The 26,766-nt window shown below is 45.2% G+C and overlaps 1 protein-coding gene across 1 annotated transcript in view; it reads right to left on the minus strand.

Annotated features, from left to right (window-relative positions):
• LOC135221209 (membrane-bound transcription factor site-2 protease-like) overlaps positions 1-26,766 on the minus strand; it is a 209,759-nt gene that overhangs the window by 129,410 nt on the left and 53,583 nt on the right. The window contains exon 2 of the mRNA XM_064259029.1: positions 1,040-1,188. Within this exon, the coding sequence (XP_064115099.1) occupies positions 1,040-1,188 (149 nt within the window). The remainder of the gene's footprint in view (positions 1-1,039; positions 1,189-26,766) is intronic.

Below are 26,766 nucleotides of genomic sequence, written 5' to 3' on the forward strand. Positions count from 1 at the left end.
GCGCATCTTCGGGTTTCGGTGCAGGAAGCAGGGGCTGAAACTGGTAAAGGCGCTACGTCTACAACAGGGTTATCAACTTCAAACTCGCTAGCGCGAGACCTACTAGAACTCCTAGATGAAGCTTTCCTTAACCTTTGTCCTTCTCAAGCTTTCTTACATAAGAAGAAAACGCCTTCCATTCTTCTTCATTCAAATTACCACATTCATTACAAAGGGTTAATAATGAGCAGTCATTCCCCCTACACTCATGCATACTGTGTGAGGGTCTACCGCAGCTTTCGTAGCCTCACCTTACAATCGCTAACAGAACAAACTCTGAACATAGTTGATTTCTTAATTTCTAAATCAGACATAATGAAATTCCAAGAATAATCAAAAGAATAATCCAAAACCGGTCCACAAATCGCAAATGCCAAGCCAAGGAGCAGGTACTTCACCAAAAGTCCGATGAAACAATCCAGGGCGAAAACGAGTAATAATCCCAAATCGAGAGGTATCGACAACAGATGTAGTCGACACCGGCGACAGAAAAATTATGACTGGAAAGGGGGATTGGTTCATACACCTGCCACCCAGCGGCGGGTGGGGTAGATCACCTGACCTACCTGTCGCATTTTCCCGCCCCGAGTTTTTTTTTTGAATTCTGTCGTGACGTCAGAGACGTAAGCTAAGTATATATCTGGCAGGAAAGTTCATGTACAAAAATATATATATATATACACAGTCCAAAGTAATTGACAATCCAGTTTTATGACACTTGTCAAGCGAAGACCCGACAACTTGAAAATTTTTGGTTTGGCGCAACTACTATTTAATTGCTGAAATTTTCGGATTTTTAATCAATCAATGCTGTTTTTTTTTTTGGGAACCAGAACCCACTCCACCCAATAAACTTCGGGGACTTGGCCCCCTGTATTGAATTTATGTTGATGTTTTGTTAAATACAATATGTGTATATACATCTGATCAGTGCTAGTAATAATTATAAATTAAAAGTGTTTGTCAATTAAATGGAAAAAAACAAAAAAAAAACACTTACGTGAACCAAACCCTGAAGAACCTGGGTTTCCAGAGTGCCCATTTTGTTACACTTCTGTTAAAGGCTGTGGTAAACCAAAGTAACTGGAGAGGTTTTACAGTCAATCCAACATTTTCAAGGAAGTATAAATATGGAACATTGATGCATGACTGAAAGAAGGATAATGAATGTCAGTCTTACACAAAAATCAGAATGAAAGCCAAGGTTTTCAAGTATATAAATGTATTATAATAACAGATTTTTTAAATAATTTGTATTTTTCCTAATATGTACTATACTATACAAACCAAATCCTTTAATATAGGTGTATCCTTAGGGCGAGTTCAAGTGGTCATTACACTTGGTAAAAAGGTCATGTATTGGTGGGGAAGGTACCTCACGGCTTTCTGTCACTGTAAGTTGGTTTCATTTTATCTGTCTTCCCACAGGTGAAGAAGTGGCACATGCAGACGGGTTGCACGTGACTGGCTGACATATACATACCAATTTGCATCAATAACTTACCAATACAAACACATGAAAGCCAAAGTTGTATCAAATATTCTACTAAAATCATACACAAACAAATAATGAGCTTTCAATGACTGTTTTGTCATATTAGTACAGCCCACACTACACTTGGACCTGTGCTTACAAAATGTTCAAATGACAAGCCTTTATCATTTTAACATTGTTTTATGTATAATTTCATTGCACACATATAAAATTAGCTTTATCATGAAACCAAAATACCATCTACATACGTCTGTAAACTGAACCTGATATTTTCATAATAAAATTGAGTTTCACTTACACTTAAGAATTACATAGTTGATGTTCCAACTCACACAGCAAGTTAAATTTTGTTTTAGTGTATGTAACTTAGCCCGCTAATTTTGAGGAAGAATAGGTGCACAGCCAAAGACCTCAATTCGTTTGTGCCCCATGTCCAAAAACTAGTGGAACCTTGGTTTTCGTGCATAATCTTTTCCAGAACCTCCCACGAAGCACGAAATTACAAAAAACCAAACAATAATTCCCATAAGGAATAATGTAAATACAATTAATGCATTCCAGACCCGCAAAACATTAACAAAAATACATTTTATAGGGAATAAACACAGTATATTACATACAGAAAACAATGAGAAATAAATATAAATGAATAATGAAATGAATAATGGACATTTAACATCACTCTTACCTTTATGTTAAACTCTTGTTAGTGTATGGAAGACGGAGAGGAGGGGAGAGGGAGGAGGAAAGGTTACTGTTTGGATGGGGGATCCCCCTCCAGAAGGACTTCAGGTATCAAGAACTTATCTCGGGTTACTTCCCCACTTTGTTTTTTACTGGCACTATGACCAGGTTGAGAGTCACTGGACCTCTGTCATACAACAAAACTGTCAAGAGACATTTGTTTCTGAAGTCATTTAAAATTTGCCTAAAGTGATACAATGCACTGTTATTAAAGTAGACACATGGATTCCAACGTCTTTGTTGGGATGAAACTTCTCAACAAAATTTTTAACATTACTCCACTTGGCAAACACTTCTTTAATCACTGTAGTAGGCACAGTATCCCCTCTCAGTTTCTCCTCCTCCTTGGATTCCTCATCTGTCGTCTGTTGCTGTTCCTGCTGTAGGTTTTGCAGTTCCTCAGGGGTTAGTTATTCCCTGTGGGTGTCCAATAACTCTTTCACATCCTCGCCACTTACATCCAAGCCCATGGACTTCCCCAGAGATACAATAGATTCCAAACAGGCGTATGGTCGTCAGGGTCAGCCTCAAATCCTTCTCGAGGTAACACTGTCTACAATTTCCTCCATGCAGAGTTCATTGTCCTGGAAGTCACTCCCTGCCAAGCCTTATCTATAAGACTTATGCAATTAAAGATATTGAAGTGATCATTCCAGAACTCTCTTAGGGTCAATTAAGTGTCTGAGGTCACTTCAAAGCACCTTTGGAATAATGCCTTTGTGTAAAGTTTCTTGAAGTTCAAGATGATTTACCAGTCAATGGGCTGGATGAGAGGAGTGGTATTAAGGGACAAGAACTTCCCAGTGATGAATATAAATTTATCTAACAACTGGTCTTCCAAGCCAGAAGGATGTGCAGGAGCACTGTCCATTACCAGGAGGCACTTAAGTGGCAACTGATTATCCTGGAGATATTTTTTTACCATTATACAATTCATTGAACCACTCTATGAAAATTTGCCTCATGACCCATGCCTTTTTGTTTGTCCTCCACATTACAGGCAATTCATTCTTAATAACATTGTTTTTCTTAAACACTCGGGGAGTTTCAGAGTGATAGCTTCACTTTGAAATCCCCACTGGCATTTCCACAGAACAAGAGTTAGCCTGTCCTTCATAGGCTTGTGCCCTGGCAATGAACTTTCCTACTGTGATGTAGGTCCTCTTTGGCATTTTTTTCCAAAACAGGCTTGTTTTATCACAATTGAAGACCTGTTGAGGGAGGAATCCTCCAGCCTCAAGATATTCTTTGAATTCCTGAATGAATTCTTTGGCGGCACATTTATCGGACTTGCAGCCTCCCCATGCCGTACAACACTATGTATGCCTGTATGCTTTTTCAATTTTTCAAACCAGCCTCTACTGGGGTTGAAATCACTAACAGTAGCACTTGTTGTTGGCATTTTCTTACTTAGATCAGCATGCAACACCCTAGCCTTTTCACAAATGATCGCTTCAGACACACTATTCCCCACTGATTGTTTTTCATTTATCCACACTAACAAAAGCTTTACTACATCTTCCATTAGTTGCAATCTCTATTTTGTTAATGAAGTGAGATCACTAACACATGCACCACTTTCATACTTCACTACGAGTTCTTTCTTAAATTCAATCATATTTCTGGCCTTTTTAACTGAAGGGGTGGCACTTAGAACTTTCTTTGGCCCCATGATGGCTTGCTCGCAACCAGTTTCACTAGCAAAAATAGCACAAAACACATCGAACATGTGTGGTGATGCTTGTCCAGTGAGAAATAAAGGCAAAATGGGACATGAAAGAAGATGGAATGCTTTGTTTGGGTGCTTGGTATGGGGCCCGGTCATGTGGTTGGCACCGGAAGGAGTGTTTCTGAGTGCGCAAAATCTGAAAAAATGTACGAAACCCGAGACAAAATTTCATTGGAAAAAGTCTACGAAAACTGAATCATACAAAAACCAGGCCGTACGAAAACCAAAGTTCCACTGTAGTATATGAAACTTGATTTTATTAGGAAAATATAATTTTCATATAAGTACCTTACCAAGTAGTAATTACATAGGTGAATTCCACATTTGTTAATGATTTTAGTTCTTATCTTGACAGGAGGTGGGATACATGGGCATATTCTACTTAAAAACATTGAGTTATGTTGATGAAACTGAAATTAAAAGGAAGCTAGCATTGGTCAAATACTTGTTGTAACCTTACCTGGTAAGAGAGCTACAGCAGGAAGATATGGTCTCTGATTGGTGCTCATCTTAACCTGTAGTGGCATGGCGGTATAGCCGTGAAGAGCCTCTACTCAAGTGGGAAGCTTTGCAGTGAAGGAGTATTCCAATAGCTAACAAAGCATGAAAAGTGCCCTTGCCTTGGGCACAATACCACAATAACCAAACCAGACAATGCTGTTACCTACACAAAAAAGGGATTTTGACGTAAGGAAAAATCTATTTCTGGGCGATTGGCTCGTGTCGCCAGCGAAATATCCTTTAATCCATTATTTCTAAGGTAAATGTACTAACACATACCAGAGAATAAATAAAATAAAGAAAAGGTCAGTACAACTGACTCGCTCACCCTCCAAGAGGGTGTCGGTATGAACACTATGGCGAGTGAGACCACTACCACGAACCGCTTGCCAATAGAAATCTCCCACTACAAAATCCCCACAAGAGGGGAGCCGACCCACAGAGTGGGCAGCAACTACTACTACTCCATCCCATGCTGCCGACCGCTGCGCTCTGGTGGCCATCCTGAAGTTTAGCAGACAATCTTGAGCGATGGGATGGGCAGGGCGGGGGGGGGGGGGGGGGGGGCGGGGATTCGCTGGCGACACGAGCCAATCGCCCAGAAATAGATTTTTCCTTACGTCAAAATCCCTTTTCTGGGCTCAGCTCGTGTCGCTGCGCGAAATCGTACCAGAGAAATAGCACAAGATTGTAAAGAATAAAATCAAATAAACAGAAGGGTCTCAAATAAAAGATAACATAAAATAAAGGAATATAATTGCTAATAAATATACATATACACAATGATACAAAATAGAAATATTACTTAAATTTAACTTAATGCTAATAATATTTCTTAAAATTAACTTAAATTTAACATATATACAGGGCTTACATGGAATATATGTTGAAATCAGTATCTGTGTATAGATATTATATACAAAGAACTCAAAGCAATTATAACAATAACTTGAACAGAACAAACTTCAATAACTAACATAAAAAGGGAATGTATATGACTTAATATACAAAACCCGTAACCATTGTAAATACGATGTGTCCCCTAGCATAAAAATAAGGGGATCACATCAAAGAGATCATTATATACAATCAATTGTGAGTGACCCTAGCAAAAAAAATAAGGGACACCCACTATACCATCATAAGAGCAGCTAAGACTCAAGGTAAACGTAGATGAACATGGCAGGTATAGACGAACTGTTGGGTGAGATAGGTAGAAAGGAGGACTGGATCTTCTACTAAAGATTAAGCAGAGTCGGGGGAAACTATGTACCCGCCGCACTGCTGAAAATTTCAGAGCTTCCAAGGACTTAAGTAATGACGCTTAAATTACTGTCGGCGATTTCCATCCAGTATATTTTTTCAACTCATCGAAATTCATATGTTTGGAAATAGTTAATTGAGGTGGCTACTGCCCTGACATCATGTGCTTTAGGGAAGGAGTCAGGATGGCTTGCTTAATAAAGTACAGGATCTGCTGCCTGATGCCTTTTAATAGATAAAGTACCACCTTTTTCTCTCTTAAAGAGAGGACCCGATGAGGATGAGGAGGTCCTGGAGCAGAAAGGCTCGTAAGGTCGATACTGGGCAAAGAGAGATATCTTGTGGAAGGGGTACAACCTTCCATGGTTCCCACCTCATCAAAGGATCTTCATTCTTTGCTATAAAACTACGTTCCGGAGAAAGTAGCACTTCCCCTGTGGGAAGAAATTGAACATGATCCGGATCCCTGGATAATGCCGACAGTTCTGAAATTCTAGCTCCTGAGGCCAAGCTTAATAAAAATAGAGTTTTTTCTTAAGAGCATTATAAATGAACATGTGTCATTATCAGTTTCTGAAGCACTTTAGAACATCATTTAAGAACCATGATACTGACGTAGGCCTTACAGAAGGTCTAAGTCTAGCACAAGCCTTGGAATAGACGAGAAGTAGGAGTCTGTCAAGTCTATGCTGAAACCAAATTGAAAAAAAACCTTTTTTCAAGGCTGACTTGTTTGTCGTAATGGTGCTAGCTGCTAAGCCTTTTCAAATAAAGATCTGAAAAAAGGATATAGCTGAATTGATTGTCATGATTCTAATATCTGATTCTCTCAGGAAGGTTGCTATCTTTTTGACTGCAGCATCATACTGTCTCAAAGTTGAATCTCTTTTATCAGATTCCAAGAAGAGAATATTTTGAGGATCAATATTCGCATCTCTTTTAGCTGCAAACTTCATGAAATCCATAAAGTTAGGGTTTTGAGAATTCCTGAGGAAGCGAAACACAGTCTTCGTTTGCACTGACTGGGAGAGCCTGGGACTGGGAATTCGAAGAGGACGAAGACCCAGTTCCAGAATTAGAGGGTACCAATTGCTCTTCGGCCAGTCTGGGGCTACTAGAGCCACTTGACCCTTGAATGTCCTGAGTTTGTTCAGTACCTTCAGGAGAAGATTCACTGGAGGGAAGACATAAATCTTCTCCCAGTTGTTCCAGTCTAGGGCCAGGGCGTCCGTGGCATAGGCCAGAGGGTCCAGGTTGGGGGCCACATAACATGGGAGTTTGTGGTTCGCTTGGGATGCGAAGAGATCCACTTGTAGACCTGGAACTCTCTGAAGAATCCACTGGAACGAACTGTTGTCCAGTGACCATTCCGACTCCAGAGGAACTGATCGGGATAGAGCATCTGCTATGACGTTTCTCACTCCAGCTATATGGGTGGAGGAGAGGTGCCAACTGAACTTGTCCGCCAGGGAGAAGATGGCTACCATGACATGATTTTAGATGACGTGATTGGAGCCTCCCCTGTTTATACAATGGACTACCACTGCGCTGTCTAAGACTAGCTTTAGTGGGAGTTCTTTGGCGGACGTAACCTTTTATTTAGAGTCAAGAACACCGCCATTGCCTCCAGTACGTTTATGTGAAGCTGACGGAACTGGGGTGACCAGGTTCCTTGAACCTTCTTGAACTGCGAATATCCTCCCCAACCGCTTAACGAAGCGTCTGTGTGGATAGTAATCCCCGAGGAGGAAACTGAAGGGGTACTGATATTGACAAGTTCTTGACTTTTGCCCAAGGGCGTAGACGATTCCGTAGAATCTGAGGGACTGAGGATAATTTGTCCCTGGACCTGACATTTGCTCGTGAGCGCCAGATTCTGGTTAGATCTTTCAGTTTGGCTTTCATCAAGATGTTTGTCACTGATGCAAACTGGAGTGAACCCAGAATCCTTTCCTGGGTTCTCTTGAAGCAAGTTGTGTCCTAGAAATTGCTTTACTGACTTCGCTATTTCTTTCCTCTTGGCTGATGGAATCGACAGAGTATGGGAGGATAGATTCCATTGAATGCCCAGCCACTGAAAGTTTGACTCTGGAGTGAGTCTTGATTTGGTCCTGTTTATCTTGAAGCCTAGATATTCCAGGAACTGGATTACTTTCAGTGTTGCTTTGTGGCATTCCTCGACTGTTGGAGCCCAGATTAGCCAATCGTCGAGATACGCTACTACCATAATCCCTTGCGATCTTAGTTGTTGAACTACCACTTCCGCCAACTTCGTGAACACCCTGGGTGCTACGTTGAGACCGAAGGGAACTACCTTGAAGGAGAATGCCTGATCTCCTATCTTGAAGCCCAGATACGGGCGAAAGTGTCTTGCAATAGGGATATGATAGTATGCGTCTGTAAGATCGATAGAGGTGGTGACGGCCCCACGGGGAAGTAAGGTCCGCACCTGCGAGATGGTGAGCATCTTGAACTTGTCGCAGCGAATGGCCAAGTTTAAGCGGGACAAGTCCTAAGATTACCCTTCTTTTTGTGAGCCTTTTCTTTGGAACGCTGAACAAGCGCCCTTGAAACTTTAATCTGTTGACTCTCGCTATTGCTCCTTTCTGAAGGAGGTCCCCTCCGCATACTCCGTCAATTCTTTGGATGGAAGTTGGCGGAAAGGTCTGGGTGGGGGCGGATTCGCCACCCAACTCCAACCCAGGCCTTTCGACACAATGCTTTGTGCCCATTTGCTGAAACTCCACCGGTGGCGGAAGAGAAACAGCCTCCCTCCTACCTGGAAGTCCTCATTGGTGTTGGTAGCCTCCGCGGCCTCCCCTGAAGTGTTTTCCTCTATTAAGGGACCCTCCAGATCCTCTCTGACGAAAGGATCGCTTACCTCTGCCTCCCCTACCCGAGCGGTCATACTTCTGAAAGGCCTGGCCCTCGAAGACTTGATTGAAGGCTGGGGAGACAGCGTAAGAGGTGGAAGGTGAGGCTGGGGGGAATCACATAAATAGGCTGCGATTGAGCCTTGGAGGTAGAGGGTTGGGCTGCCTGCACCAAAGGAACAGCCGGAACAGGCTGGGCAAACCGTTGCTGTTTCTTTTGGTAAGGCTGGAAACGTCTGGGTTTCTTCTGAGCCTTACCTCTGACAGCTTGATCTTGGCGTCTCTTTGCCGTGAGACCCCAACGATCTTTAAGGCTTTGGTTAAGCCTCGTAGCCTCTGCCTGGACCTCCTTTACCATTACATCTGGGAAGAGGTCTGCTCCCCAGATGTTTGATGAAAGCAACTTATTCGGTTCATGCCGAATAGTTGCTTCTTGGAGGACATGCTTCCGACAGTTTGTTCTGGCTGTGGCGAACTCGAACATGTCAGACTGCACCGTTTGAGTCAGTGACTTGGTGATTAGCTTGAACAGTGGCTCGGAACCATAAGAAATGGTAGCCAACTCAGTCATGGCCATGGTATTGATAGACCTGGCCAGCCTAGACTTGGCATCAAATTCTGCCTGAATGAGGCTATCTGGAAGTCTAGGCAGCTTCTCACCAAACTGCTCCATAGCACAGTCTGGTTTGAGTTTGCCCGCAGAAAAAGTGTTGGGCAGGTCTTCCCACAAATCTCCGGTTGAGGGAAGTAAAGGAGATGTAGGGTCCGCTTCCTTTAGCTGCGGTAACGAATCCCCCTTCTGGGCTGCTGTGATAGTGACCGTAGCAATCTTTGTCAAGAAAGGAAGCGGAGTACCCTCTTCCATTGTAAAGATTGTGAATGGACTCTTAAACGGCTGTATTTTCGTGTTGAACAGTCCATGTCCTCTAAGCACCTGAGCCATTCTCTTGAGCCTGGTCACGTGAAATAGAGGACTGTCTCTTTAGGGACCTTATCATCTGTGTCATGGCAGAGGCGGTGAGCCTGGCGTAGCCGATGAACGGAGGTTGGAGATCTTCCGGGTAGAAACTCGAAGTCCTCAATCCTTCGAGTTCCACATTCCGGGATAGAATAAGCCCGTCCTGGAAGGGGCGTATGACGCCACTCTCCAGGGATTGTTCATGCTGAACGGAGGCAGAGAGTCATATGGTGGCAACTGAGCTATCCCCTGTGCCGAAAGGTGGGGGAGTAGCTAGCGGAGCTTGGCTTAGTCCGGCGATAATGTTGTCCTGGGAGTTGATCCTATCAGACAACCGGGAGAACATCTGTTCCATACTGTTCTTTAGAGTCCCAACCAGATCGCCCATTTGTTGCAACAGGCCAGCGTTGGGATCCAAAGCCGGAGCTGCTGCGAGGTGGACGGGTAGCTCTGAACAGGAACCAAATCAGGAAGTGGACGGTTGACTCCGCTGGAGTGTGTGATCTCTCCCTGGAGGATCTACTCCTTGAGGATTTGGAGCCGGACCCAGAAGCTTTAGACCTCTCTGCTCCGGGGTTTGTAGCCGGAGACTTGCGAGATGATGATGACGCCGACGACGTCTTTTTAGACGACGACGACGTCTTAGTCAAGGTTTTAACCACCGCTTGTCCTTTGACCTTAGGTCTAACAGAAGCATCAGGAGAAGTATAAAGTTCGGCTCCTGTAAAGCCTTGGAAGGAAGCTGGAGAGTTTGCAGGAGTAGAAGATCCAGTGGCACCCAAGGGCAGCCCTTGGGCATCCAACGTACTCACCTCGACCAACAGGTTGTCAACACCTACCATCGGTTCAATGTTTAAATCTAACGTCGCGACTTCCGACGAGATGTCCTGGCCTGGATCAGTCAACGAAGCGGCGAGCTGCTGCTGGATGAGCGCAATAGTCGGGGCCGCCTCTGCTGGGTCGACGTAGCCCGTTGACTTGCCGCCGGGGAAGATCAGGACCGCCAACCTCTTCTCGAGAATGTAGGGCATACCCTTGGCGGCGTTCTTCCCAAAACCGCCGAACCAGGCCCGCAGGGTTGCTAGTGCGGTGTCCCTCACAGCCGGAGCCTGGAAGAGAGGGTATTTGTTAGTTTTTTAAGATTAAACTTAAAACTAAAACTTAAGTAAAAGGTTAACTTAAAATTATAGGGGATGCGAAATCCCATGTAAAATTAGCTTAAGTTTAAGAAAGATTAAAAATTAAACTTAAGAACTATAATCATGTAGGGATTGGCTAACGGAGTTGGAAATACTACCCCGTCTAAGAGCTGGCTCACCAGATCATAGCAAATGGTGCAGGTCTCGTGAACCAGACTTGGAGGTTCCCGTGCGAGTCGCGCATGGAGCATGGGGACCGGCAGACTTCATGCCCACAGGGGTCCTGGAGCGTGGCAGTGCATCCGGATGCTCACAGTTGGTGGTCTGTAAGTGAAAAGACACATGAGCATCGTAAAAGGGTATCACTTACAGGCTAAAGGTTAAAAGAACTCCGCTGCATGCCGAGCGCGAAAAAAAATTTCGGGCATAACCCCTCCCTTACCGCCTGAATAGGCTATAACCACGGAGAGATCCGGTGTGAGCAGGCAAAGGAGGGGGAGGTTTAATGTAGCTTAAATTAAACTTAATATAGTTTAAATTAAATACTAATCTTAAACCTATAAAAAAGTAATTTTGTCGAAAAATTATTTTTTCCTATATACAAACCTAGGTTGTCTAACAAAAGGATATCCGCGGGAACGCGCCGCCGCTACCGCATACAAAGAGTTCAAACTTGAATCGCTGTACCTGGGTCTGGGGTAACTGCGCGGGGTGAGCCCGGGCCAGCTTGGGTAGGTCATTGTGATACCATTCTTTGAGCCGTTAGAATACTTAGTCTAAACAGACACTCTTCAAAATGGGGGCCATAACTCAATGAGGGGTGGATGAGGAGGGCCATTAATCTGTTAGACAACCTAGGTTTGTATATAGGAAAAAAATAATTTTTCGACAAAATTACTTTTGTTCCGACTAAGTACAAACCGTCGGTTGTCTAACAAAAAGGAGACTCGAACTGAGGATGGGAAGGTGAGTGACCTGAATGTACCTTTGAAGAGCCGCCAATAACTTCACATGACCTGATGTTAACCCAGACCCCCTACTCCTCATGACACTTTACACGGTAAGATTCAATAGGGGAGAACCCAAGGGGCTCCGGCTGTTGTCCTAACCTATGGTACTAATACTCACTCAGAGAGCTGTTCCTGAAGGATTCTTAGCCATCATTCTACTCTCCAGGTAAGTCAGTAGTGGCAAGTCGTGTCATGGACAGTACAGTCATACGTAGGATATTACCAGGAAAACTCACTCATACCCCTTACATTCGGCCAGACTTAGGCGGGAATTGCTGGGAGTGTGAGTGTGTGTATTTCCAAATTGAGGTACGCAGTGCGGGTGACCAACGCCTAGAGGATCTCTTGGGCTGCGACAATGGGGCCCAGAGAGAACACTTCTAGAGATTTGAACGTAACTTCTCGTAGGTAGAAAGGAGGTGAAGGTGGTTTGACTCTTCCAGGTGCTGCTCTCAATACTGACCCACTGAGAGGTTCTTCCTGAAGAGCATAGAGGAGCCTATGCCCCTAACTTCGTGAGCCCTCCCCTTTGGTATTAGGTACTTCCTTGTTTTCGTAGGCCCTTCTTATAACCTGTCTGATCCAGAAGGAGATGGTATTCTTAGCCACCTCTTTCGGATGCTTGCCATGGCCACGAACAGCGTTTGATAGCCGGTTCTGAACTGTCTCGTCCTCTTGAGGTAGGCTTCATGGCTCTGACCGGGCATAGAATCAGTTCCTCTTTGTCAAAAGCCGGTAAAATCCCCCAAGGAAGGAATGGTAAAAGAGGAACACATCTCCTCTGGCTTGTATGGGTCTTGAGTCTTGGCTACAAAGCCAGGGACAAACGAGAACCCCATCATCCCTCCAACGCCTGGTGTGTGACACTTCGTAGGACAGCGCGTGTAGTTTGCTGACCCTCTTCGAAGATGCCAGGGCTAAGAGGAAAAGGGTCTTCAAGGTGAGGTTCTTCAAGGAAGCTGAATGTAAGGGCTCATAGGAGGACCTCTCAAAGGATTACCAGGACTGACTAGGCTAACCATCCCAGTGGGGGAGTCCGTAGCTCTCTCGGGGACAGGCTTCCTTACCTAAAGTGCTTGAAGGAGCAACAAAATTTCCTGAGATGCAGCGAGGGTCCATGCCATTTCAACGCGAATACTTGGATTTAAAAGCCGCCTGCTTAACCCCCCTCCACTGCCGATATGGATAGTCGTTTATCCCCTCTGAGGTGGTGGAAAAAACTCGCTAGTTGAGGGATGGTGGCCTCGTCTGGGGCAACTGCCTTTATCTTGACCCACAAATCTTGAAACCGTCGCCACTTTCCCTGGTTAACAATCTGCTGATGGAAGGTTTCACGAGGATCGGGCCATGGCCCTCATCTAACTGCCTGGAAAAAACCTCTATCGCGGAGGGGATTTTGTTGATGACAGTCCTGAACCCGTGTAAGCGGAGGGCCGACCGGGATTTTTCTTGGTTGTAGGCATCCGTTGTTGGGTTTGGGCGGAGGAGATCTTTATTCTGTTCTGGTAGGCTTACCGGGTCCTCTAACTGGAAGGATCCAGCACTTCTGGGGGAACCAGGGGGGCTTCGGCCACCAAGGAGCTAACTAAATGGTTACTCGCAGGTTCTGCGGAGTATCGAATCTTTCTGAAGGATCGTCCTGGGAGGCAGGGGGAAAGGCGGAAAGGGCGTAAGGCGTCCAGGTTCTTCCAATCTTGCAGGTGGAGGGCATCCTCCCCAGCTGCCTGCGGGGTCTGGGAGTGGGGAGAAGCAACACTGGCAGTTTTTAGTTTTCTGTTCCATGTCGGTGGCAAAGAAGGTCTGTCGACGGCGAGAGCCCCAAACCTTTCTTTATCAGGCCATCTGCTACTTCTTGTGGTAGGGACCACTCTGGTTGTTGATTATCTGTTCCCCTCCTGCTCATATGGTCCGCCCAAACATTTTCTTGCCTGGAATATATCTTTGCCTTGAGGGGTGATGTCCATTTCCTCTGGCTAACTCCTGGATTTTGTTACTGCCAGGTCGACAGAGATCCAGTGAAGATGGTTGCCCCCCCTGGTTTGTTTTTAGATATGCCACCCACCGTGGAGTTTGTCTGACAGTTAGGCCCACCGTTTTCCCTTTGGAGTTGAGAACAGGAAGGTGCTGAAGGGGAGAGGAAGACTGCCTTCAATTCCCAAGACCATTGATGTGAGCATGGCTTTTCCCTCTTCTTCCGACCACAGGCCGCTCACTTCTTCCTCCGTCAGGTGCGCCCCCCACCACTTCTTTTTTGATGCATCCGTGAAGAGAAGAAATCTCTGGGGTTCTCGGAGATGAGAGGAGATTGCCCCCTTGGATGGTGGGAAGGCACCATCCCACCACTTTCCAGGGAACTTCCCCTTACTTGCTTGGGAATTGGAGAAGAATTTTTTGCTGTTGGGGTCCCCTTCCTGAGGAGACCATTTGTTTCTTGAAACAGCCACTGAAGACGGCCTTCATACGCCTTTCTGCTCGTGAGGCACTAGTCCTTCTCTATTGAGGCCCATGTGTACCTTCAAAGATGGACTGGCATAGTTTTGCCGTAGGGAGGGCTGGGCCCCAAAGCTCTCCGCACTTGAGATACTAGGCCTGGAGGACCCTGTTCTCCGAGGGGAAAGGAGGCCTTCATGAGGGATGAATCTAGTTGTCCATTTTCCGAGGTACAGCCATCCTTTGCCTAGGAGTGAAATCCGACTTGTCCGACATTCACCACCACTCCCTAGTTCCTGAACGTAATGAGAAAACAAAAAATAGCTGAAGGTTGCTCCGCCACACTGCGCAGCCGTCTCGGCTAAGATGAGCCAAGTCGTCCAGGTAGCGGAGGCAGACCGATGCCTCTTGCGTGTGCCCAAACTGACACTATCCTGAAGACCCCTGGTGAACACCTTGTGGGGCTGTGGCGAGGCCGAAGCACAGGCAGGTGCACTGCAGAGTCTTTCCCTTGCTGACAATCCTGAGGAATTTTGCGGGAGGAGGGGTGAAAACAGGGGACTTGGGAAGTAGGCAATCTTGAAGATTCTAATTGACGGACCATGAAGTCTCCCTCCCTGACACAAGCTCTGAACGGAGTCTGACCGTTTCCATCCGAAAACTTTTGCAGAGAAAGGAACTTGTTGAGGGGTGTGAAAAGGTTCTATGACCGGCCCTCCAACCCACCCTGTTTGCCTTTTTCTACCAGGAAAGAAGTCATGGAAGTAGAACCCTGGACCTGGAATCCTGGAACCTCTTCCAACCGCCCCTTTCTGAAGTTAAGCTTGGATTTTCCTTTCCCTCCCCTAGGGCCCGTCCGCGGTGTCCGAAGTCCCGGTCGATAGGTAGGGACTTGGATGGGGTAGGGGATAGAGTGGGTGATTATACTGGAAGGGAAGACGGTTCGCCTGACCTTGATAACCTGCAGGGTCCTAATCGTTCCGCTCCACTGCTTGCTGCCACACTTGCCAAAGTGGCAGCCAAAGGCAACCCCCACTACCTTCCGCTGACGGCAGGATCTGGCCTAGAATTTGCTTGCGGGGCGGACCTCCCTCTCTTCTGTTGCCCTTACTGCTTCCGCTCCTTTGATGGAAAGGGACGCCCAGTCTTCTCCCTATGGAACTTTGGTCCCTTCGACACAGAGTAACAGGTTCTTCCCTTCCGCTCTCGCCTACGCACGGGAAAAGCCGGTCCTCTGCGCTTCTTCTTGACCTGTTTTTTTTGGGCTCATCTGTGGGTGCTGGCCGTGGTCTATGGCCCTGGGGTTTGCGGAATTGGTAGAGAGCCCTCTAGATTGGAGAGATCGCTCCTTCTTCTACCGCTGCCTTGCGGAACTTCTTCCGCAGAAGTAAGTTCTTTCTTGGAACAGCGGGTTTTTCCGTAAAGGTTCCGGGAGGAGGTTCTCTCCCATCCACTGGCGATTTGGCCTCCTGAAGGCATTCTCTCTCCTTTTCACCTCCATGATTAGCCCACAGGACCGCTAAGTTGTCTGCCTTGGTGCGAGAGTGTCTTGATCCCACACTTGCTATGAACGAAATGGACAAGTTCTTTGCTGCTGCTGAGGGCTGGAGCTCGGGTAAGAACTGCGGAAGTGCTGCCAGTTAGACGTTCCATCCACGAATTCGTAGCCGGGCCAGGGCCGGCTAAGAGCTCGAATGAGTCCTTCTGGTTTCTGAGGGATGAAGAGCAAGAGGTGCGATTTTCTGGAAGGGCGTCCAGACTGACATCCTTAAGAGAATCTGCAAGGTCCCTGGAATAATGTAGACTCCCTTAGGTTTTGTCAAACCCTGTTGGCCTATAATACCTGCTGGCCCCCCTGAGGCAGGGATAGGAAGCCACCTCTGTTCTTCAGATTACCCTAGTTGGAGGTGAAGTCGTGGCTTTGGCTTCGTCGGGACGCTCTAGCCATGGCTAGCCTGTAACCTGGTTGCTCCAGGGGGGAGCGACCTAGACCGAGGGGGGCTTGTGAATTTTTCCTTCCGGTTGAGCACCTTATTCCCCGCACCTCCTTGACTGAAAACTCCTGGTTGTCAGTTTCCTCAGTTTCCTGTTAGGGCCATTGGCCGCTTCTAAATCAACGACAGAATCTGGTTGAATGATAAGGGCTCGGGCTCCGCAGGTGAGCTAGTCTGACTGCCGTCCGAATCGGGGTCATAATCGGGCTCCCCCTCGGAGCATGAAATCGGGACTCGGAATCAGAGTCAAGAACTGTCCACCCAAATCTGGGCGGAAAACAGTTCCTCCTGACCTTCTTTTCCAAAAGGGAACAACTTCCCACCCCCTTCCATGGCTTCTTCCATCCTACGGGCAGACTCCTCTAGACTGTTGAGTTTCTTCCTTCTCCATTTGGCTGGGTAAACCTCCTTTTTGGAGCTTGAAGTAGTCCTCCCCACCGCCCATGTTTGACCAGGTTCGCAATGATCCAGTGCGGGAGTGAGGACCTGGGCCCCCCACTGGTACCCTAGGCTAACTGATGGAGGTGGATGCGGGAGGTACTAGGCTCATGCCCTAGGCCTCGCTTTTTCGGGCACTCCAAACGCTTGGGCAACTGGTCTCTCCAGCGGCGACCCTAGGCCTTTGTTTTTTTTTACCGGCATCGAAAGGTTCTCCATTCGAATGCTCCTCCTCCCCGAGCGTTGTTGGTCTGGCTGGCTTCTTGCCGTCGGGTTGCCGCAACTTTGGAGGGGGGGAGGGGGCCTCCGGCTCCTGCCTGGAGTTGGGGTCCCGTTCCGGGGCTCCTTAGCACTGTCCTCAGGATGGCGAGGGTGAGGGCAATCAGGTCCGTCACCGGATCCCTCTTGGGGCTGGACTGATTGTGCCCGAGAGGAACAGGGGGGTTACCTTGGCACCCGGCTGTGTTCCTCGGTTACTGCTATGGGTTCCATACCTATATAGTTCGGCCTTTAAGGCTAGGCGGGAACAAGCTCTCGGTTGGAAGGACCCCTTCTTGTTACGCGTTCGAGGCAGGAACATGGATCCCAGCCCCTAAGGTAGCTTCTTTTCCTCTTACCTGCTTTCCTAGCCCCCACCCCGACGACGAAGGTTTCTTTAGCCTAAGGTTTCTTTGGGAATGGACCACTAGGCCTCACTAACTAGGGTACCCCCCGTTAATAAGGGGGAAGGAAGGAATTACTAGGCCTAGGGTTGTCTCCAATTGGGCACTATCCCCCTCACACACTTCCTTAGGCCCCCCAGATAGTCCGGCCTAGGCCTAGGTCTTTAATCGGCATCAAAACATTAGGCGTCACTGAAAACACACTCTCCATGAGCCCTCATTAATAGAGCCTCCACTGATCATTATTCCACCTGCGACACAGGTTGAACACGATGCATCAGGGGAACATTCAAAAACCCCTACTAAAAGCAATACACCCAAAGATGAAGGATCCGAGGTTGGCGAGGGCAAAAGATGTACCGCAACGCATAGCCATCGGAAAACACACACACAAATCCTCCCCGAAAAACCCCCCACCATAGATCCGGTCCCTTCCCATACTTACAGGGAAGTTATGGTGATGCTAGGTAATACTAAAGGATAAATAAAAGGATAGGAATAGGCACTGGGGAAAGCACTCAAGCACAGGATGGTCAAGATATTATCACGATAAAGAAAGACTACAGTCGGCGGTCATGCGTTGTTTATCCTCAAGTCCGGGTCAAGGCGGAAGGAGTAAGGTGTTTGAACACGGACGGCTACCGCGAAAAGGAATGGTTATCACAATGGACCTACCCAAGCTGGCCCGGGCTCACCCCTCCGCAGTTAGTACCCCAAGACCCAGGTATAACAAGCGATTCAAGTTTTGAAAACTCTTTGGTATGCGGTTAGCGGCGGCGCGTTCCCCGCGATATCCTTTTGTTATACAACCGACGGTTTTGTACTTAGTTCGGAACAAATGGGTACGTACCGGACTAAATCCGGTGCGTGGCGGAGCGTTTTTTTGTCGCGATATCAGCGGCGAACGGAAGTTGGAGTTAGCAGAGACCCAACTGTTTATGCCGCAGTTCGCCCCGTCAGGGTGAACTAGCACCTTTCCACGTCGGATGCCGGTAGCTCCGGTAGATAAAGATCCCAGTAAGGTGGGTGGGCGGGGAGAGGGTGCAAACAGACTCGTTGCTAGCAACGGAGCGACGGAGAGTAAGAGGAGGGGGGGGGAAAGGCCAGTCCCCCCCACCCTCTGAGGTCATCCGAGCGTACCGGAGAAATCTGGAGAGGTCGAAGCCACAGTTCTCGGGTCTGTCCCGTCCCCCTACTCCCTCCGCCTAGGGGAAAGAAAAGTAAAAGGGCTAGGGGGAAGGGAGGCAGGCTCTTTTTTTGGGTATGTGGATGCGAGCAGTGGGCAAGACCAACCCTCCCCCGGCCCTAATGGAAAGAGCGGGTAGAGGGAGATGACTGGACAGGGCGTCCTGGCTGCTTCCGTGATCACGTTAGTTGACCACGGTAGCGGTAACAAGATATACCATGAAACAATAAAGCCTAGGATACACAACCCGAATCCTGATCAGAGAGATGCTATAGGGAAGCAACCGAAGCTGAAAGAGCGGAAGCACCATGGGACCAAAAAGGACATAACCTAGCTAGGGTGAAGCCAGACGCCGAAAAATAAAAAAAAAAAAAAAAAAAAAAAAAAAAAAAAAAAAAAAAAAAAAAAAACAAAAAAAAAAACAAAAAAAAAAAAAAAAAAAAAAAAAAAAAAAAAAATAAAAAAACAAAAAAAAAAAAAAAAAAAAAAAAAAAAAAAAAAAAAAAAAAAAAAAAAAAAAAAAAAAAAAAAAAAAAAAAAAAAAAAAAAAAAAAAAAAAAAAAAAAAAAAAAACACGATCCCGCAAAAAAAAAAAAAAAAAAAAACCACTAAACGTAAAACCATAATTAAACTAAAATTAACAAATTAAACTAAACGTAAAGAAAGAAAATAAAAACAGTAGGAGAAAAAAAATCCAGGAGTGGTACCGACTAACCCGAAAGAAAAGTCTTCCACTCAAAGCTAGCCGGGGGCCGATACCAAAGAGCTGTGGCTAGGGTCTGGATGGCAAGATGCCTACCGCAAGGTGAAAAAGGAAATGCCATGCATGAACATAAAACCCCGTAGGCTTGTATTACCCTTAATATAAATATGGAGTAACTAATAACAGAGCGTAATAAAGTAAGGGCAAGGTTCTGGGTATGGAATACCAAGAACGAAACCGCCACGAGGCAGAACCATGCTGGCCCATGCTTCCGACCTAGAGCTCGGTATTTATACCTAAAAAACTGGCAAATACTGACTCAAGGCCGGGGTTTGGGTGGAAAAAAAACCAAATAGCAATAAACACTGATTACTTAAGACTTTAAAGCTGCTTGTGCCCCCCAATGGCTGTACGCTCCATGATGAATAAATCCAATTAAAAAAGGGCACAAAAACACAGCGCAAAAAGGGCACGGTGTATACCGATGTGCGCTAACTGAAAACAAGGATGGTCCACCGAGGCGCAGCAGCGGTCGGGCACAGCATGGGATGGAGTAGTAGGTAGTTGCTGCCCACTCTTGGGTGGGTCGGCTCCCCTCTTGTTGGGGATTTTGTAGTGGGAGCATTTCTATTGGCAAGCTGGTTTCGTGGTAGTTGGTCTTCACTCGCCATAGTGTTCATACCGACACCCTCTTGGAGGGTCAACGTGAGCGATGTCAGTTGTACTGAACCTTTTCCTGTTATTTTATTTATTCTCTGGTATGGGTTGTTAGTAAAACATTTAACCTTAGAAATTAATGGATTAAAGGATATTTCGCCGCAGTCGGACCACGAGCTGAGCCCAGAAAAACCACTATCCGTCCACTAAAAGACAGGTGGGTACTCTAGGTACGTAAAGAATACCCCCAGGCTCCCTTAGACTCGACACTCTATATCAATGCGAAGAGGTAGAGAATAGAAGGAATACCTCTTTGCTTTGTCCCCCAACAATTTTGGAACAGTCTCCACTTCACACAAATGATGTGACACAAACACTGATTTACACCTCCAATAGGTGGACTGAAGAATTGCGGATACGACAAGTTGATTAACCCTAAATGGACAGATAACCTCATATGGATGGATTCACGTGGTGAGCATCAATATTACGTGCCATTGATTTACAAGAATCGAGCAGGAAAGAGGTTCCATTACTTTTACAGTCAACCTCCCATATTTGTGGACTGACTTAGTCACAGATTTCTCTCTGGAACATATATTCCCATTATTCACAGGAAATTCACCTATTCACTGTATTTTTCTATAAGAAATATCAATAAATTCTTTTGTTTTCATCAATTTCATCATAAAATGCTTTTTTTGTGATAAAACTATTAAAAATCCAAGTATAAACATTTTTAGTGGATTTTTCTTGAGTTTTAACTAAGAAAATAGGCAGTTTTATGCGCTTTCATAGGGCTTTCAACTATTTGTGGAACCTAGCTATTAGCGAAGCGGGTCTGGTACCCATCTACCGCGAATTGCCCATATATTCACTAATGGCGACTTTTAGCCGCTCAGCTCGCTGATTCTAGGCAGCTCATCAGTTAGCAGTTGTCTACTTGACTTCAAGGGAGCATGTACTTGCTCATAAATATACACAGGAGTTGCTGTTGGCTTTAGTTCTTATCTTTTATGATGGTATGTCAATTATAATTGTAATTTTGCAAAGAAAAGTAGAAAGAAATATTAAAAAAAAAATGTATAATCCCAAAAAAGTTACTGCACCTTTGATCTCAGTAAATTGACATACATATTTTACGACATATATAGTACTCAGAATTTGTTGCCGTGCTGCATATGTTTTTTTTAGCCTGGCTCTTAAGGGTTAATAGCCATTTAGGTAGCAACAACTCTAATTTTATGGGCTTTAACTTAAAAGATGGGTAAAAGGTACTTCCGAATTCTCAAGTGTGACTCAGCAATAATATCTCTTAAAAAGAATATGTACCATTGCATTCTTTTAAAGTGGCTGGGAAGGATTTTTGACAGAGCACCAAAGGTTGCGAGAGAGGCCCTCTGATCCTCTCGGTCCTATTAAGGTAATATTTCAAAGCCCTTACAGGGCGAAGAGCTCTCTTATTCTTTATGGTAAGTCCGTAAATAGCATGAGAAGGTCCAGGAACCACTCCTTAGAGGCCAGAATGGAGCTATTACTAGGGTCACTGAAATATTTTGGTGTGTTAAAAACTTGCTAAAAGCTTCCCTGACCAGGCTGAATGGCAGGAAGGCATACTGTATGTCCAGGTTCAACCAACCCTGAAGCATAGCATCCGTTGCCCATGCCAGAGGTTCAGGGACTGGTGAACAAAACATTGGAAGGCAATGGTTCTTTGGCATTGTAAACAGGTCTATCGATGGCTTTCCCTGATTACATGTGCTTTAGAATTTAATAATTATTTTTTCTATTTTCTGCATTAGTGAAATAATATGGGAGTTATTTATTCACGAATTGTATAAAAAGCACATGTTTAATTTTATAAGATTTTTACTGCAAAACATTCTTCATGTTTAAAAGTGTATATGTTGGTGTGGTTAAGTATATCTTAGTTTTACAAGTCCACTGAGCTGATTAACAGCTCTCCTAAGGCTGGGCCCAAAGGATTAGATATTTTTTTATGTTGCTAGGAACCAATTGGGTACCTAGCAATGGGACCTGCAGCTTATTGTGAAATCCGAACCACATTATTTCGAGAAATGAATTTCTATCATCAGAAATAAATTCCTCTGATTCCGTGTTGGCCAAGCTGAAAATTGAACTTTGGACTACCGGTTGTTGGTGTGGTGACATCATAGGACATCAACTGGCAGTAGGGAGTAAAATGTAAACACTGGAGCATGAACGGGAGAAACAGTGTTGTGGTTGTCGGGTAGAGAGCCCGACCAGGAAGTGTAAGTTCGAGAACTATCCACCCCCCCCCCCCCCCCCCACCCCCCCCCCCCCAACAAAACCCCCTCCCCCCCCCCCCCCCCCCCCCCCCCCCAAAACCTGAAGGAAGAGGTAGTAGAATGGACGAGGAAGGGAATGGTGGACGAGGCCAGTCCACTTACATCCTTCCTTCACCTCTATAGCCGCCGCACCATAGGCGAGATGCAACTTGTCCTCTTGAAGGAGCTGGGTAAGCAAACAACCTGTGAGCATCAACCACCAGTCGAAAAGAAAAGAGGTTCCAAGGACCTGTGGGCAGACCCAAAGGAAGAAAGATATAAATGTGGTGATGAAAAGTACCCAGCCACTGGCACTGCTCATTCTCTGAGAGAGCAAACAATGGACATATCCAACTGCAGAGAAGTTTCTCAGGATCTCGTAGGACTCGGAGGAAGATGTGTCATTACACACTTCTGCACTAGAGGTCAGCAGTAAATAAAGGTTTCGATACTCAATGAAGGATGTCAATCCTTCGTAGGTACAACAATACACCAATAAGACAAAATAATGACTAATCTGGATCAATCAACCAATACAAACTCCAAAGTGCAGGAGATTACTGAGGATTCAGACTCATCAACAAAAGCTGAATGATTGTGCATCTGAGACATTCATGACATGACACCAGCCTTTTGAAGAATGATGTTGAAAACGAACCATGTAGGTCGTCTATCTTGTTTGTCAATGATGCTGAGAAACAAGATGATGATTTTCATGAGGCATGTGCACATTAGACGAGAGTCCAATGCATTCTAGAGACTGAGGTCCCTGCGATGGCAAGACAAGAGAAGTTTCTCATCAGTAGTTGAATCTCAAACAAGGAAAACAATACTATATTCAGTGAATGACTATGGAGAATGCGGACCTACATCTTCACAGTTGAATCGGAGAGAAGTGAACTCTCACAATTCTGGTCATAGAAAAAGTCCCGTCAATGACACCAACCAGTGAGGACAGCTTTAATCCCTGGTGTTTTACAGAGGACTGAGAAAGTTATTCCGCTATTTCATTGCTGCCCGGCAAGAAAGTTGGTGCTTGCTACGAAAGCAGAGTCTTTCAATAATGAAAACATAGGGATTGTACTCCCTAAAGAACCGCTTCTTGTGGGTTGGATTAGGGAGGAATTTCCTATTTACTCTGGAAGCAAAGCTAGTTGGGCGGGGAACAGACGGAGTCTTCCGTTATTCATTTTCAATTCAGGGTGAACAAAGAATAACTGAACACCTTATGAATCAGAAAATATATATTAGAAGACAAAACTAAAATTGTCTCAAAAAAATCATTCTGCATCATTGCAGCGGCTGATGGGACAGGTGCGATGGAACAGAAGATTACAGGCTTCTGTTATACCATGAGGTAAACAGAAAGAAGATAATGAGTCTAATGAGATATATCTCTGAAAATTCTCGCAATGGCAAATGTGGAGCACGAGACATGTGCCTTATGTGAGAATTCCAAACCAACCAGAGACCTAAGTCTGTGATGGCCGGGCAGAAAGATTCGAATTGGTAGTTAATCGTCGATAGAGGGGAAACAATACTAAGACAAAGAGAATCTCGGAGAGAAGGCAGTACTTTGCCCCTCACTCGACTCCTTATACTGAGTTGCCTGGTAGTGCATTCCATGATGGAATGCGTTCGGCTTAGAACCATCGAACGCAAAAAAGATACAATCGAGCATCTGCATTTGAACCGAAATGGGAGGGAAAGAGACCCTCTTGTTCGGTGATAATGCCAATGTTGTGGTGGTGTAAGTGAAAAACAATACCCCTAGTCATCTTAAAATCAAAACCGGAAACTCTTGGGAGGCCTTAAAGACTGTCCTGAGTTTCAGGTTAATTAAGAGAAGGTATTATGTGTCTCGGTCACATACCAGAAAAATTAACTTACAGATATGCGCCTATTACTCGGATGATGCAACAGAAGCATGTCACAAAGAAAATATGCTAGTATATTCGTAAGTTCTTGTAAGTCATGCTCCAGCCTAATTCTTCTTCATTTGAGAGACAAGAATAAGGCCTGGAAGCAGACCTCCTTCATTCTCTAATGAAGAGAGCAAAGGTGAAGTTGTCCCGAAGAGAGACTTCTACGGTGATAACAGGACACCAAAGAAGATTAGTTCAACCCGAACTGCTTGTTCCCAAAACAGTAGCACTGGAGAGGCGTTCAAACTTCTCAGTGCTATCCATCCTGAACAGATTGATGTATGTTCAGTAAGATCCTAAGATTGAACCAAAAACAGTGTCTCGGATTTGAACTCTGGGAAGTAGACTCCATAGAAGTACTCTTATTCCCTTGTTCATTCCGGTGTAACCAGTAAATAGAGGGGAAAAAAAAGAAAAAAAAGAAAAAAAAAGATAAACTGTTCCTCACCCCTCTTTTCTAAACTTGCGGTGTTCTCACTCTGTCAAATTAAACAATAATTTCCTACAACTGTTTCACTTGCACGAACGTGAGCAAAAGTTGAGCAGAGTTTTAAACGCTGTAAAAGCTGGCGAGAACTTGCCAAGTCTTGCTAAGCATCTATCTTCTCTGTAATCAAGCCTCACAGAGACAAAAACCACCTCCTATCTCCTTCCGATGCCTTGTCCCAAAGGAACAGTGACACCAATCTTGGCACCTGAAGAATAGCCATTCCTAGCTTTAACAGGTGAGTCCAACACTGACTGTAGATATACAACTCCCCCTTGCAGGTTGTACACTTGGAGAAACTCGTACATGAGTACCTGACATAGCCCTGGTTCCATGAGTTGAGTTGAATATAGAATTTAGGCCAAAGGCCAAACGCTGGGATCTATGAGGTCATTCAGTGCTGAAATGGAAATTGAGTGTAACAGGAGGAAAAATGAAATTTTCATTAGTAAAATGAAGTTTTATTGTATACTTACCGAACAATTATACAGCCGTGATTTCCACGAGCGGCAGGAGACTAAATTCAAATTTAGCGCGTAGGCGTCGCCAACACTGGTGGTGATGACGTCATCTCCCTCCACTCGCGGGAGAACCAGGTACAACTGCCCAGGTGAATCCAATTCTTTCTGCCCGTCCGTCCACCTAAGGGGAGGAGGGTGGGTATAATCATAATTGTTCGTAAAGTATACAATAAAACAAAACTTCATTTTACTAATGAAATTTCATTTTTATTGTAGTGTTCTTACCGAACAATTATACAGCTGATTACACATTTATGGGAAGGTGGGATTCAGTGGACCACTAGTATTTCTAAATGGGTTACATTTATTACAATACCAGTAAACACTCGAGGTGTCTGTTGTACCTTACCTTGTAAGAGAGCTACAGCAGACTGTTACTGCCTCTGGTCGGTGCTCTTCTTACTATTGTAGAGGAATTGGAATTTGACCAAAGTTAGCCTCTACAGGAGTTCAAGCGAGTCAAGGCTGACTGATGGAGGATAGTATAACAGAATTGCCCTTGCCCTGGGCTAAGACCAGCAATTCAATCATACAAAACATTTGTCACCAACACCAGATTTAAAAACATATATACCCAACCATTATAAAATCTGACCTAACAGACTGGTGAGTATCCCAGGTACTCAGTACCCCCAGCTCCCTTGAACTCGACAAACCTATTTCAAGGTGAAAAGTTAGCATAGAGGTGACGACCCCTGTGCCGTTTCCTCCCAACACCATGCCAGAAACGACCACCGGACCTAACGTTCTACAATTCTCGAAAAACCGTTTCTATCTCTTTGAGATAATGGCTCGCAAAAACCGAATTCGATCTCCAGAACGTACTCTGAAGAATCGAAGCTAAAGATAAATTCTTTCTAAATGCTTAAGAAGTTGCCACTGCTCTAACCTCGTGAGCTTTAACTCTCAGAACGGAAAGATTGTCGTTCTCGGACTGAGAGTGAGCTTCCCTGATAAGCTCTCTAATAAAGAACGATATAGTATTCTTAGAAAGAGGATGAGAGGGATTTTGAACCGAGGTCCAAGAGCTTAGAAGATTGGCCTCTAACCTCCTTAGTGGCAAGAAGGATCTGCTTAATTGCCCTGACTGGACATAGAGCCTTTCTTCCTTCCTCATGTCCAACCAAATCAGATAAGTTCCTAACCACAAAACTCCTCGGCCAAGGACTAGACGGATTCTCGTTTTTGGCTAGAAGGTCAAAGATACCGAAAACACAGCATTGCCTTGAGAGAAACCGACTCTTTTGTCTAAAGCATGCAATTCGCTGACACGCTTTGCAGTAGCTAGTGCAATAAGAAAAGAGTCTTTTTAGTCAAGTTCCTGAGTGAAGCCGACTTCAAAGGTTCAAACGTGGCCCCATGAGGAACTTAAGCACCACATCTAAGTTCCAAGCCACTGAATCCTGAGGGAGCTTAGTGGTTTCGAAAGACCTAATGAGGTCCGACAGATCTGAATTGGAGGAAATATCCAAACCCCGATGTCGAAAAACCGAAGAAAGCATGGCTCTATATCCTCTGATCGTAGAAGGAGCCAGTTTCTTAGACTCCCTAAGAAATAGAAGAAAATCTGCTATCTCCGTTAAAGAGGTCGCAGAAGTAGAGGCTTTAGCACCTCTACACCACTCTGAAGATTCTCCACTTCCCTTGATAGAGTTTGTTAGAAGACTCTCTCCTACAACGAGCAATAGCTTCTGCAGCTCTTC

Source organism: Macrobrachium nipponense, chromosome 2 (genome assembly GCF_015104395.2).
Source record: "Macrobrachium nipponense isolate FS-2020 chromosome 2, ASM1510439v2, whole genome shotgun sequence".
Classification (NCBI taxonomy): Eukaryota; Metazoa; Arthropoda; class Malacostraca; order Decapoda; family Palaemonidae; genus Macrobrachium; species Macrobrachium nipponense.